This window comes from Chionomys nivalis, chromosome 1 (genome assembly GCF_950005125.1).
Source record: "Chionomys nivalis chromosome 1, mChiNiv1.1, whole genome shotgun sequence".
Taxonomy (NCBI): domain Eukaryota; kingdom Metazoa; phylum Chordata; class Mammalia; order Rodentia; family Cricetidae; genus Chionomys; species Chionomys nivalis.
Window position 1 is genome coordinate 21,952,333 of NC_080086.1, and position 15,307 is coordinate 21,967,639.

The 15,307-nt window shown below is 42.3% G+C and overlaps 1 protein-coding gene across 1 annotated transcript; it reads right to left on the reverse strand.

Annotated features, from left to right (window-relative positions):
• Positions 1-443: 443 nt before the first annotated feature.
• On the reverse strand, positions 444-11,957 carry LOC130885263 (C-type lectin domain family 2 member E-like). The gene is made up of 5 exons (XM_057786709.1): positions 11,851-11,957; positions 5,044-5,169; positions 2,267-2,451; positions 1,607-1,713; positions 444-666 (listed from the first exon to the last, which is right to left on the reverse strand). The coding sequence occupies exons 1-5, from the start codon at positions 11,894-11,896 to the stop codon at positions 549-551; spliced, it is 582 nt and encodes a 193-aa protein (XP_057642692.1). The 5' UTR covers positions 11,897-11,957; the 3' UTR covers positions 444-548.
• Positions 11,958-15,307: the final 3,350 nt, after the last annotated feature.

The window sequence follows — 15,307 nt, forward strand, 5'->3', positions numbered from 1 at the left end:
TTTAATTTAGAATCACCCATACTCTCCCTGATGGAGGAAGGTCATTGGTTAAAAAATAAAGAAACTGCTTGACCCTCATAGGTTAGAACATAGGTGGGTGGAGTAAACAGAACAAAATGCTGGGAGGAAGAGGAAGTGAGCTCAGACGCCTTAGCCCTGCTCTCTGGGGCAGATGCGATGAAGCTCCGACCCAGGATGGACGTAGGTTAGAAATTTCCTGGTAACCACACCTTGGGGTGCTACATACATGAATAGAAATGGGCCAAGCAGTGTTTAAATGAATAGAGTTTGTGTGTTGTTATTTTGGGGCATAAGCTAGCAAGGTGACCAGGAGCTGGGGCGGCAGGAACGCAGCCCGCAGCTCCTTTTACAACTCCCAAGTAGCTGTAAGTACAGTCGTCTGTGATAATTTTCACCAATAATGTCACCACAGAATATGAATTGCTTGTGATATTTATATAAGATAAAAAAATAATGCTGTAACTGTAGATGACATATTACAGATCTCTCATGATTACTTTGACACACTCTCTACACAAGCTGTGGATCTAATAAGTATGGTTGTTGGGTTTGCTACAAATCCACCTCCTATGTATGTAGTCCCTGCCACTGCTGATCCCTCTGTCACTCAGGTAGGCATGGTTTCCATTTCCTCGGATGAGAACCCTAAAACAAAAAACAAACAAAATTTCTGCAGAGTCGGCCACTGCATTCCCCCCAGCAATGATATCTCACTCGTGTCCACTGCCTGTTTATAGCACAAATCACAGAAAGGCAGAGGCCATGAGGAACAACCAGCACTAGTGTTACACCCAGTGACTTTTCTATTCTCAGGGTTCCATTTGGAGACCATACCTTTGTCACTTATCCATGTTGGACCCTGTACTGTGTGTACAAAGCATTTGACTGCTGCTCTCTGCCATGTTCACATGAACTTCATTCAGCCATGGGTAGCATTGCAAGGGGGGTTTTCAATTCTATCTTGAAGAATTTCTCACATGTATGAAAGGGGGAGAAAATGCACTTAGTAATCTCTAAAGGTCTTTAATAATGGACATTCACTGTTCCAGTGAAATGGGTCTGTTCAAAATGGCTATGCTCACATCCAAGTGCTGTCCTGGGTGCCCTTTGATGATGACACTTTAGAGAAGGTTCCCAAAACCCATGGAGTCTCTGCTTCAGTGACAGAAGCAGCTGTGCACACAGCTGTCTGACAAGTTCTGTCCAGCAGTTCTGCAGTGGCTTCCTGGGGTTTCAGACCCCTTAGTGGCCATCAGCAGTTCTGGCTGCATCCCACAAGGGCAGTTATCAGCAGGGAGAGATTTCCAAGTGCTGAGAGCAGACAGCATCTACCCCAGATGTCATCATCAGGATAAAGATTTGGAGTGAAACAACACTAGGTGACTCTGACAGATGTGAATTTGCTGGGATGTGGATACTGGGGACTCCATGTAACACAACCAGACCCAAGGCACACCTCCAGCCCAAGGGTTTCTCCCTTTCTAGTTCATTTCTCTTCACATGACTCAGCCTTTCACCTTACACAACAACTCACACAATCACAACACTTGAACACAGTAAAAGAAAAAGCTTTCTGAAAACATACAAGTTTTTATATTCAGTGTTGTCTGTCCACATCCAAGGCTGCTCTGATGACTCTCTGTGCAGTCCGATCCAGGCAGGAGAATACCCATTTTTTCTATATAGGAAATCCTGTCAAAAACACAGAAAGCAAATACATGTGTCTCTCAGTTTCAGGTGAGCCTTGAGTCTCTGTCCTACAGCCTCCTCTTGGGATGGTAGCAGGTTTGAACTGAGGGCCAGGAACTTTAGAGCCGAAATAACCCTCAGTTCTCAGTGAATGCATTTTCCTGTCATAAACCATAGTAAACTGACAGCTACCCATTTCTCTGGGGCTGTAAAAGTCCCTTGTTAAGTCTGTAATTACAGTTATTAACAGTTGTCACCTTAAGTTTGCAACACCTGCCAGCTCAGACAAAGACCTGTATGACCACCATGATTCTCAAATGTATGTTTGGCCTTGCACATTGACTATTAGCAATATAGGAGAGAATATCTTTGGAATGTCTCAGTGCTACAGTCAGATGTGTTACCTACCATCACAAATGGCACATGCTAACATGTACCCCATGTGCCCAGTGCCTAGGGTGGAACCTTCCTCATGTTTCAGCTTTAAGCTCTCTATCTCAAGGCAATACATATTCCACATGAGCAAACAACAAACCAACTCCCGATCCATTCTTACCAGCTCCTCCGGACTGTCAACTTGAGTTAGATTAGCCTCCAGCTCCATGCAGGAGGTCTGGCTGGATGTCCAGTTACTTGTGTCCTCAGAAAAATAAAAACATTTACTTCCATATGTAATCCAGTCTCTTGGGCAGGTAACATTCCCAGCTTCAGGGCTCACAATGGCCGGGGTTATTTTTCTCACTAAAATATACACAATGCAAATACATATCATAAATAAACATTTCTGTGTCTCATCTATTTGGCTAAGCATTCACTCTCCACTGTGAGGTGTGTGTTTGACTGTAGCTTTCATTTCTGATCACTAAGAACTCCTCCTAGCATGGTGGTCTCCCATCAAGAACCTTCATGTAGGACTCTAAGGATATGCTTGTCTTTTTTGTATTTTGAGTTTGCAGACAGAATCTCTCTATGTCCCCCTTCCTTGCCTGGATCTCACTCTGTGAACTATACTTATCTGAATGCATTTTATAGCCCTATTCATTGCTTATGGGCCCTTTCTGCATCCTGTCCTTCCTTGTCACCTTACATCACTCTTCCTTGTTCTCCTTTCTACATGTTACACCACGCTCACACTCAGAGATGATCACACTGTACATTATAGGCTGGGACATGCATATGAGGGAGTGCATGGGGTCTCTTTCTTTCAGAATTCCTGGCTGTGCCTCCTGGGTGCAAGGACTAAAGACACCATACCCTAAACAAATCATAGTCATTATCCTACTAGGACTCTTCCTGATGGCTGGAATTCTACAGGTTCCTTTCCTATGATCCTGCATCACATCCTAACCAAATAGAGGAAACGCCTCGCTTCTCTGGATTTGAATATGGCAAAATACCAGCATGCACAACATGGCGTGATCTAATAGTTTTGATACCAAAACTTTGATTGAGGCCTTCCTGGTATCATGTCATGTATACACTAAATCCATATGAATATATGCTGACTCTCATTAGAAGCTTTCAGAATGGCAATTATCAAGAAATCTCACTGCAGATGTCAGAACTCTGCAGAAATAGGGAGACTTATTCACTGTTGGTGGGAGTATAAACTGATAAATCCAGTATTGAGACTCCTTTAAAGTACAAACAGACCTTTTGTGACTCAGCTATGCCATTCCTGGGCATATGTGAGAGAACGCTACATCATAACACAGAGACTTGCACATCCATGTCTACTGCTGCCCCATGTACAATAGCAGCAAAATGGATCTGACCTAGATGTCCATCAACTGATGAACAGATAATGGAAATGTGGTACATGTGTAAAACAGAAAGTTATTCAGACATAAAGAAATTGAAACTTGTAGAAAAGTTGGGGATCTACAAAGTAAAATATTAAATGAAGTCACACAAACTCAGCAAGAAAGAGACCCCATGCACTCCCTCATATGCTTGTCCCAGCCTGGGATGAGTAGTGTGAACAGCTGTGATTGTGGGCATGGTGTAAAACTTAGACAGGAGAACAAGGAAGGGTGATGTAAGGTGACAAGGAAGGACAGGATGCAGCAAGGGTCCATAAGCCAATAATAGGGCTATAAAGAGCATTGTTTTTCTACTTTCAACTTTCCTGGTATTTTATGCCAATTTGTGGCTGATAAGTGTATAAAAACGCAAATACAGTGAAAGTCTAAACCATAACCAAAGCTTTATGACTTCAGGATGTCTTTTCTAACTGTGTGGTAGTTCAGTGAGATATACAGGAATTGGGACTTGGCCAGCGTTTGAGTGTCTATGTTAACGGAGCAGTGTGATGTGTTCATTGGTGGGTCTATCACGATAGAGTAATGTGTGTGTGTGTGTGTGTGTGTGTGTGTGTGTGTGTGTGTGTGTAAGAATTTCCAAATGCAGGACTTGTTAAAAAGTAACATTTTTCTTTCATAAATTTGCCTTTTTCTTCCAATAACAGATAAGAACAAATGCATGGCTCTTTTCAAGGGCTAGTGAACCTAGAAATAAGTGATTGCTAAGAAATATTAAATACTAGAAACGACCCACACACATTTTTTAGTGGAAGGCAATTTGGTATAGCTGTCCCCAGCTCTTATGCCCAGTACCACGAGGCTTTAATGAAAGGAACAAATGCAATGGCACTGAGGACAACTGTCAATTCGTTTCATCTGAGTCTTTTCAGAGATACATAACAGTTTAGGTTACACTGCATAAGTCTTGTAAGCATGTGTTTCCCTGTTTGACTTGTGTATTATTCATTGCCGTGGCTAACGTTGATTTTATAAAACAATATCATGAATTATTTACTCCATCTATTGCAAGAAAGTTGTAAAGATTTTATCACATTATTCAGAATAGTCTAAAACTAGAAGCTTGGGATCACATGTGTCTGGAATAATCTACTTAGTATTTTCACACCATAGTTGAAGATGGTAACATAAACCATGGGTTGTGGGGGTTTTCTACCTCCCCAAGCATACCACTCTTCACTGCCCTCACTGCCCCTAGCTCTTCCTTTGAATTTTCCTCTCCTTGATCTCTGCCTCAAATAGTTTTCCCAGGTGAACATGTTTCCTATATCTCTCTAGAGGTTGCTGAATGTGCTCTTCCCAGGGATGCTGAGCCTGGCCTCCTGTGCACACCACAGCCTGTGCTGTTCCTTCACTATATCTTCCGCCTAGACCCTAAGTTCCCAGAGAACAAGAATTTCCCGTGCGTTTTCTCTCTGCCCTTCCCACAGTGCCGGGCTCTCAGGGCTCAGTAAGTATAACTGACAGTGTGGATGTGGACAGAATGCTGCAGGATCTGGAGAATGTCACTCACCTAACAAAAAAACAAAAGGTGCAATCACAGCTCCAATGAGGACGATGATCACTGCATGGCGGAGGCAAAGCCTAGCAAGAGACACGGGGGAGATGATTCCGAGACATTTTTCTTGGAGCTTTTTACCTGAAAAATATTAATATAAGAATGCCAACTTGGAGAATTTCTTAAGAAAAATTAAAGAAAATTAGCACAAACATCCACTTACAATCCCCTACAAGTATCTGAAAGAGTGCCTTTCAAAGAAGGGCCTGGTCCATAAAGGATGGCCATGGAAGAAAGAAGACTAGAGATGCTAGAAACAGAACTTCCCAGGGGTCTTCTGGTTACTGAACTGAGGCTGTATCATGAAAGGACAGGAACCTAAAGGAGTGAGGATCACAGTGAAAAACAACAACAGTCAGCTGGATTTCTCTTCAGAAAGTGCTCTGGTTAGGAGTAATGAAAACATTAGGGAAAACTCAGTGTAAATAGACCTATTAACACACTAAGAAAAGAGGAAAATAGAAATATCAATACACAGCAAAATAATGCTAAAATAGGAATTAGAGCAACTCCCTGAACCCTATAAAAGTTATCAATTAAAAACAAAGCAATAAATCCAACAACACTCGGCTTCATTCCCAAGGGTGCAGTTATTTATGCTTTCCAAGCAATCAGGAGCAGGAGTAGGATGTCTGCTCTCTGTTCCAGGATGACTTCACAGGAGGTCCATCAAGGGTAAAGAAATAGGGTCACGAAGCTGGAAAATTCCTCAGGACTTAAAATGACTCTTCCACAGGACACAGGTTCAATTCCCAGTGCTCACAAGGTCGCTTACAACTGTGCCAACTCCAGTTCCAGGGCACTCATCGCCCTCTATAGGTACCAGGCACTCATGTTAAGAACAAACGTGCAGGCAAAACAACCATATACATAAGATTCTTAAAGAAATAAAAGAAGGTTTACACTTCTTGAAAACAGATGAAGGGTTTCTCATCACAGATGATGCAATTCTATCTGCATAAAAATTATGACAAATCTATAAATGACTACTGAATATAAAATATGAATTTACAAAGCTGCAAGATACAATGTAAATGCAAGATGCATGGTAAAGTCAGTTGTATTTTCTTGTCAAATGGAAATTAAAGTCTAAGACAGCACCATTTACAGTAATGACAGAAACCATAAAATTATAAAGCTAAAAAAGGTTCATAATCAGCACAATAATTAACAACATTTAAAGTTATGAAGAAATCAGGACAGGGCTAGACTGTTGGGTCAGTTGTTAAGAGCACTTGTTGCTCTAGCAGAGGACCTGGGTTTGATTACAGCACCCACATAGTAGCCTACAACCATCTATAATTCCAGTTTCTGGCATCTGACATCCTTTCCTGACCTTGGTGTGCACTGGAATGCATGTGATGCACAGATATTTATGCAGGCAAAACACTCATATGCATGAAAATTTTAACATAAAAAAGGAAAGAAATCAAGACAGATCTAAACACATAATTGTTCTGAGATATTTGCTCACACTCACACTCCAAGACTGCCAATAAAGTTTAACATTGAATCAGGGGAAGAGCTAGTGACTAGCTGACCAGAATTAGCCATAGAGGTTTTGGAGGACCCAGGATACAAATAGAGAGACATAGGAAGTGGTAGGAAGGGGTTGAGAAAGGTTTGCAAGCCCTTTTGTATCTAGAAAGGAGAGAGAGAGGTCACTGGACACTTATCTACTGCTTCTCTGATCAATAAGAGTTTTACCCCATTATCTGACTCCCAAGTTTTATTCAATAACAGAACAATATAAGAAGTAAAGGCTTCACATGATAAAACGGAATACTCAATATTGCTCATGTGTAAACAACTCCTGAACTAGTTTATATATGCAACACAGTATCACTACCTGGTGAAGGGGGAAGTGATTGACTTCAGAAAAAAAAAAAAAAACATAGCACCAAATTATTAAAAAATACTGAGAATGGGCTGGAGAGATGGCTCAGAGGTTAAGAGCATTGCCTGCTCTTGCAAAGGTCTTGAGTTCAATTCCCAGCAAACATATGGTGGCTCACAACCATCTGTAATGGGATCTGGTGCCCTCTTCTGGCCTGCAGGCATACATGGAAAGAATGCTCTGTATACATAATAAATAAAGATTTAAAAAATACTAAGAAAACTAAAAAGAATCTAGAATATCCAAAAATTATTCTGAAGAAGGGTCAAATTCAGAAAGATCATACTGCCTCATCTCATGATTTATGAGAACAGAAATAAAGACAGCCTGGTGCTAGTAAACAAGTAGACAGAACAATATAGCAGAAAATAAGACTCCAGAAATGATATCAGGCACTCATCGTCAACAGATATTTAACAGAGATATATAGTTTTTAGACAGGGAGAGTGTGGCATCGCTCCAGTATGTGCTACTGAAACAACCTGGTATCTGTCTGCTGAAAACAAGACTCAAGATGAACTGTAGACCCGAGCACGAAACTCAATATTGTAAAGTCATTGGATTCTTTAAAAAGTGGGGAGGATGTTGGTGAACTTGTCTTGGGCAAAAAAAAAAAAAAATCACTAAATAACAGGAGGTTGATGAATTAGATGCTGATGTGAATCTAAAGTCTTTCTCAGGGAGGCAAACCTATGCAGCCAGTATGAGGCTGTTTGTACATGAAGTCTACAATATGGTGATGTGCCCCCATCCTACCCACATACCCCATGCTGGAAGGAAAGCCTGCATTTAAGGTTTAAGAAAAAAAAAAGAAATCTTTATGATCATATTTGTAGCAGTATTAAGGATCAGTGTAAAAAAAAAAAAAAAAAAAAAAAAAAAAAAAAAAAAAAAACGGAACATTTGCGATCACTCAAATGTCCCCAAGCTGATGACAAGGTAAACACACCCTCTCTACAAAAGAGACAAGTTGGACCACAAGCCTGTACTTGCCTAGTTCTTATTCCACTTTACCAAGGGAAATGTCCCCAAAGCTTCTGACTCAAAACATTCCTATACTAATCAGCAAGCTTAGGGCAGTGAGCCACAAAAAAAACTGCTCCTTCTGACTAACTTTAGAAAAGAACCAATCACTCCAACTGCTCTAACCAGCTTCCTCCTCTTACTTCACCACAAGTTTCCTGCCAGCTTTTCATAACTTCTTTGTATAACATTTGACTATGTGGTGTGTTTCCAGGCTTCTAAATTCAGAGTACTGTTTCTGTATCAGTGGAGCTGTGGATACAGTGTTAGAATCTCACCAGCAGTGTATCTGACATGCTGTTGTCTGAAGAGCATTGTCTGAAGAGCAGAATGTAATGCTGAGACAATGTGAGAGAAGACAAGTGTGAAGTCTCTGCTTCAAGGATCCATTTTTTGGCATTCTGGAAAAGTAAGTGTGTAAGGGCTGGGGACAGAGGTATAAAGACTCTGCAAGTGGGAATGGGGAAGTTTGGGGAGGGGTGGAGGGGTCTCTATGTCCTTTATAAACTATTGTTTTAGATTCATTTCATGTGTGTTACTGTTTTGTTTGGACTTATGTATATATGTGTGCTACATGCATGCCTAGTGTTAGGAGACCTCTGAAATATGTATTGGATCCCTGGATTAGGAGTTAGGGGTATGTATGTGAGCCACCGTATGGGCTCTCTTAGAGGCAGGGCTGCTGAGTGGCAGGCTTTCTGAGGGGACTGGGCCTGGAATGGGAGGTGTAAGACCAGAGTGTGGATGGGGCCCCTACCTAGAGATACCCAACAGGAGTATGGATCACAATTTCCCCATTTATTCACCTATAAATGTAGATAGGTTCCAAGTACTGGTTTTTGTGAACAGTGTTTGTAGTCAGAGACTGCTTGTTCATTTCTGGGCCTCCCAGACCCAAAATAATCACACAGAGACTGTATTGATTGTAATACTGTGTTACTGGTAGGATTCAGTCATTATGCTGGACCCTGTCATCTGGGAGGATGAACCCAGGCAGTACCCCGGCCAGCCCAGGTCCCAATGGCTGTTGTGTCACTACCTAGTCTGTATTTAGTTGCTATCTCTTTAAGAGACAAGCTCTGCCAACTATTGATTTCTTTCCAGCTCGGCCTGCATGGAGTATTTGGCTCCTACCTGCATCCAGGCCCCTTGGCCCACCATGGTCTCTCTCCCGTCATTTTACAACACTTAAAATAATATACAATTAAGTACAAATATCTCTTGGGGAGGTAGAGAGGAAGTAGACAATATTTTCAATAAAGCCGTGTCAGATCTGGTGTTAAAAGGCACAGTGGGATGAGTACAGCCCACCATAACGTGCAGTGCTTCTAAAAGTAGCTGAGGAGTTTAATATATTCACCTTTAAGAAATTTTCCTAATGTGATCTCTCTGCCAACGCAAAAATCCCAATTAGCCAAATCACGTTATTAAATAATATCCAGGTTTAATGGGATTTAATAGGATTCCTGCGCTCTGGGGTGCTCCCGAGGGGGAACCAAGAGGCCACAAATGTCACTACCAGGAGGAAGGAAAAGAGACCACGAGGGAACGTTCTGGGGAAGCAGTTTAGGTAGACTGCTGGAGTTGTCAAGATTTTGGCAGGCTGTCTTGACCCTCCTCCAAGGAGGGGTCAAAGCTAGGAGGGCACAGGGACAGGTCCTCCAAAGATGGAGAGCTTAGACTGGGACTTACATTCACCATAATAAAGCAACGTGTATGTTCATTTTAATGGATGAATCATAAAACATTGAGCTGTGAGCTGTTCGATCTGGTTCACCAGCAGGGGGCCCCACTGGCAGGAGAAAAAGCTTCCCATGACTTTGTTTTAAGCAGCCCTAGGCTTTGTCTCAGTTCTGGAAAGTGAAGAAGAAGCCGCCATCTTGGTAGTTCACCATCTTTATTGCTTAGTCATGGGCTCTCTTAAGGCCTTCACGGAATTTATCTAGCCCCTAATCCTTCAGAAATACTTGGTATACCTGAGAAACAGTAGTATTGTTCGTGAGCTTTCTCTTCTGGTCAGAGGAGCCAGAGGAGGTGAAAGCATCAGAGAGGCTGCAGTGAGTTCGAGAGAGCTGGGTCTGCAGACAGGAAATGAGAACGTGAAACTGTCAGAGAAGCTGCAGAGAATTCAAGAGAGCTGGGTCTCCAACTTTCACCTAAGTCAGCTGCTTTATGGACTGGTCACTGCCGTGAGAACTTGGCTGCCATTTTCAGCCCATAGACAAGTCTGGAGAAGGAAGGAAAACTTTACTTTTTAATGTTCCTCAGCACATCAGGTGCTCGTTACCATGAGGAATATGTGACTTAGTGGCCCCTAAGTGCTTAGGCTCAACTCTTAAAGTCAGGACAACAGAGGACATGCCTGCTGCTCTACCACAAGGAAGGGCCTGGGTGTGTGCAGAGGAAGAGTCCTTTAGATGTGAACTGGATGGCACGGGATGGGGCCAAGGTATTCAAGGGAGGCCTGGTTAGAAGGCTTTCTTCTTCAGTTTGTCCCACACCTCCCAGACTAGTATTTACCACATCGGGGGCCTGTCCACCTAGAGGAACTTAGCCTGATCTCCTGAGGCTGTCACTAACTAGACCTTTAAGCTAACAATAAATGTGAATTCTGTTTTTCAAGAAATATTCTATTCCTAAACAAAAATATTAAAGTAGAGGTATAGTCATGTCTCAGCAGTGAAGAGCATTTGCTACCCTTGTAGAGAGAAGACTCGGTTCATTTCCAGCACCCACACAGTGGCTCACAATTGCCTAAGTCCAGGGCCAGGGGATTCAACACCTTCTTCTGACCCCTGTGGGCACCAAGCATGCACAAAGTGCACAGACAAGCAGGCAAAACACACATACACGTAAAATGGATTTTAAAAGTTTTAAGTTAAAGGGAAAGAGATTTAAAGAATTAAATAGAAACATTTTCCAAAATGAGAGGATACGGTTTTAAAACAGCAATCTCCAATGTCCTTTTCCCATCATTTACCATAACCTGAAAAAGAAGATGGATTTAGAGGTGGGATCAGTCTCCCATCCCCGACCTACTGAAAATCGTGGGATGCAGCACTAGGTAAAGTAGGAAAGAGATTGTTCCCTGGTGCCACAGAATTCTTTAAGACCTGAAGGAGTACACCTGTGTCCTAAGGAAAGGGGAGAATTTCTGACAGCCTGGAGGTTAGGGATGAAAAAGCACAATCGGTTTGGGGAGGGGGGTCCACTGTGGGAGCCCAGAAAAGAAGGTAGTGGGGAGGTGTGAGCAGGGGCACTTTAGGGGCACTGGATGGCAGCGACTTGCCTGAGCATGCCCAGGTTCCTCCAACCAGTCCTCTAGGAATCCGGACACCTACTGTGCTATAGGAACTCAGAAGAGCTGTTTATCTCTCCCTGCCATAGCAGGTATCTCACAATCAAGTATGCATGGCTGGGCCAGGGGGCTGTAAATGTCTCTCAGACTATGGGGAAATGTAATCTGATGGGCAGCTTCTTCAACCCTAATACCCACAACACAGGGCTACAGTTCTTTTAATCACAGTGAGTGAGGCAGCCTCATTGGCTACTTTAGTCAACACAGGCACTCTGTGCCTCACTCTGGCGGGAATTTAAAGAGCGCAGATTCAACAAGTTCGTTGTTGGTTGCTCTTCCCCAAACATGTTTAAGTAACATTCGCCAAAACAGAATAATACGGAATTGCACTGCTGTGCTCCTACCCACCCCAGGGTTCCCCACCCGCTGCCTAGCCTATCTGGAGAGATGCCTGTGGCAAGCTAAAGGGAGGAAGATTCCACTCCCCTGTTGAAGCTCCCCTTTTTCTCCCTTTAATTTAGTTAACGATTGATCAAATACGTACGGTTTTCTCCCACGCGACCCGGAGAGGTGGACTCCGCAGTTGACATTTTTATGAAGGCTATGCACCACCTTTGTCTTGATGAAGCAAAGACACTCGGATGAATGAGATGGACTTCTGAAAACAGACCAAAAAAGCCTGTGGGCGTGGTTTAAATAGCTCTGCCCAGCTGGTCCGTGATTTGTTGCCTGATTAATGATCCTAAGTCTTCACCCCTTTGAAATAAAATTTAAAAAAGCATAAAATCTGCTTCTTGTGGGAACGGAATTACAAATTAGGAGAGGGACCCTGCAGGAAATGTGTACCGTAAATGAAATGTGTACTGCAAAGGAAATAAAGGGAACTTAGATTTGTAGATGTTTTAGATTTTGATAGCGCAAATGCTTTTAAATTAGAGCAACTTCACACACTTTTCTCTGCTGCCAAGATAGGAAACAGGGGGAGGTTCACGGTCCTGAGGAAATCAAACTAAAAACAAAACAACTGCAAAAGAGTGAAATGTAATTGCCAGTCCCTTTTCCAGCCTTGTGAACAGGGAAGTTTCTGGAAAGCAGCAGCACCTTCCACAGACCCTTCTACAAGGCTGATTGCCCTTCAGTGACCAGAGAGGATGTGCAAGCCTATGAGTTCAGAGCCACCTTTCGCCCTCTTTTTAAAACTGTATATTGGAGAGGGGAGAGAAGGGAATGGAAGCAGAGAAAAATGTATAGCTCAATAAAATCATTTTAAAAAAAGAAAAAAAAAACATTTACTCCATTATATTGGAAAATCTAAAAAAATAAATGTATATTATATAATGCATATTTGTGTGTTTTGAACATATGTATGTACACCTGCGAATGCCTGGTACTCCTGGAGGCCAAAAAAAGCATCAGGTCTCCTGAAACTGAGCCCTCCTTCTATAGAGCCTTCTCAATACTTACTTATTGCTCTTCTCTCTCTCTCACCTTTATGACCATCAGGGTACTCAGAAGACTAGCTTTCCTTGCAATATATTAACAGACAGTTCCCACAAAACCAAAGGCTAAGAGCATCATCGGGTATCATCTGACCCCTTAAAAACCCCTCCCTCAACTTTGCTATAACTGCCTCTCTGGTATTTCCACCAATGTGCTTAAAAAGTGTCTTCACATGTGGCTTCCATTGTTGTGTGACTGTAAAGACTCCATTGCCACCTCACAAAATGAAATTTGGAGAAATCTAAATCTGTGTTCATTCATTTTGTCTCCAGAGTAAACTCCTACGTCCTCTGAGGTGAGGGGTTGTGTTTCCACACAATAGGCAGTGACTCTCTGGGAATCAGCAGGCTGAGACTGCTTTTTTAGAATAGGAAGAGGACCACTCTTTCCATGGCATGAAGGTTGAGCACATTTAGAGGGGCTGGGGTGTGTGTGTGTGTGTGTGTGTGTGTGTGTGTGTGTCAACCAGAAAGTTACAGCTGTGTTTATGGATTGATGGGGAACACATGAGTTATTTTCATTGCCAGACATTCTATCTCTGCAGATGGAACTGACTCTGGGGATAAGGAATTCTTTATGGTTTGGGGCTACACAGCCCATTGCATCCTGACTCAATTCCTCATGACCTGAGGCTCTTACTCAAAATATCTCAACCCTGGAAGGGTAAAAAAGAAAATGGTGGAAAAGAGTTGACATTTGGGGAGGCTGCTGGTGGATCCCAAAGGTGGAATGAGTATGTTGAGTTGCTTTCAGGATAAATAAAAGCTGAGAGTCTGGGGGCATAGAGAGTCCAGTGTTGCTTTGGGCCAGGAAAGCAAGGAGTCTCTGTTGGAGGAAGTTGGTGAGTAGCTAAAAAGTCAAGGACCACACAAGAAAATTAGCACAATTATAACAATTAGGCCTGCCAAGGGGACTACTGACAGTCCCCAAGCAGAGAGGGGGCCTTCCAGAAAGTATTGTCTACTCTTTCTCTTGTGTTTCTTCCTAGTAATTGTCTAGCATTTCCCCTTACTAGGCCAGGTTCACTCACATCAAAACAGCATTCCTTGCCTAGGAAGAACAGATGCCCCCTCTTTCTGCAGTTCTTAAGTCCAACCTCTGTGGTTTTAGAGGACCACCACAGCCAGGGAATCTCTGAGTTTGTAACATGGCTGTGCTTTGTTGTACCAGGGTCATGACTTCCTCTATATGGTTGCTCAGTTGGCTGTGCTGTATCTCTTGGAATTCTATTGCTGCGCCAATGGTAGTGGCCCCTCTAGGGCCTTCTCCAGCAGCACTGAAGTAGAATGAGGCTTTTGTTTTCCCTGAAATGATGAACAAGATATTACTAGTTTTCCCATGCAGGAGAACACTGGAGTCTGGAGTGAAAAAGACTGTGACACGTTTCCCCTCAGGGTACCTAGTGTAAGTGCAGTCCTGGCAGCCAAATTAAGTCCCTTTTGATGCCCTTGCCTTGCAAACCGAGTGGACATAATATGTTTCTGGTTCTACACAGTTGGCTTCTCTGATTATCTGAACCAGGGGTCTGGTTAAGTGGCGCAATTTGTTGACTAGTCGGTTTGTGTTATGTTAGATATGCCTACTCTGTATATTTCGTTTGACTCCACTAGTCTTTCTAGAAATCGACAGTCAGTGGAGGAGGTGCAGGGGGACAACTTCAGAGATAGTAGAGCAAAGCCTGATTAGAATAGGGAATGTAGGTAAATTAGGATATCAGCTTGGAGGGCAGTGGTTGTGGGGAAGGAGTGTGTTGGCTTTCTAGGGGCAGAATAAAGGATTCAAAAAAGGAAGCAAAAGACAAGCAAGCCTGACCTTCACAGAGGACCGTGTTTATATTGGTGGAAACAACCTGGGGAAGGAGTCATCTCATATGGAAAGCCAACAGAGTCCTGCTCTGCTGACTTCCTCACAGGGTTCAGTTAGGTTGCCTCAGCATAGGAAAAGGGATCTTTGGTTAACTCTGATCTCAGGGAAAAAACTCACATGTTTACAGTTCCAGACACGTCTCTTTATTGTTTTGCTTTAATTCTAATTTTCGTGCTCTAATTGTCTATAATTTCTTAACTCTAATTCTGTCTCAATTCTAAATCCAAACCAATTCTCTGTCACAAATCTCTGTTCCAATTTATTCTTGTTCTAAATACTCTATCTTCTTCTTCATTTCTTTTTTGTCTTTGTCTTCATTTTCCTAAATTCTTTGCACTTCCAATCTTATTTCTTCCCAATCTTATTTCTTATACTGTTAAAAATTCACAATCATATATATATATATGTGTGTTCCACATATATTACCAATCATACATATGTATATATATATGTGTGTGTGTATATATATGTATGTATGTATGTATGTATGTATGTATGTATAACCATTCAATAGCAACTTGGTAGCAAAAAAACAAAACTACAAGGAAAATTAGCAGGGACACAAGCATTTTTAAAAAATATACAGCAAATCTCATCAGCTAGTTTGTAGCTAATCACCGATTCTGTTGTGTGTA

Excerpts from the sequence above, each read along its gene's own strand:
- LOC130885263 (XM_057786709.1), bottom strand. The coding sequence starts at position 11,896 with ATGTCAACTGCGGAGTCCACCTCTCCGGGTCGCGTGGGAGAAAACC. Across the intron at positions 2,452-5,043 it reads ACCTTTTGTTTTTTTGTTAG|TGAGAAAAATAACCCCGGCC; the intron begins GTGAGTGACATT and ends TGTATATTTTAG. Across the intron at positions 1,714-2,266 it reads TTGACAGTCCGGAGGAGCTG|GATTTCCTATATAGAAAAAA; the intron begins GTAAGAATGGAT and ends TGTTTTTGACAG.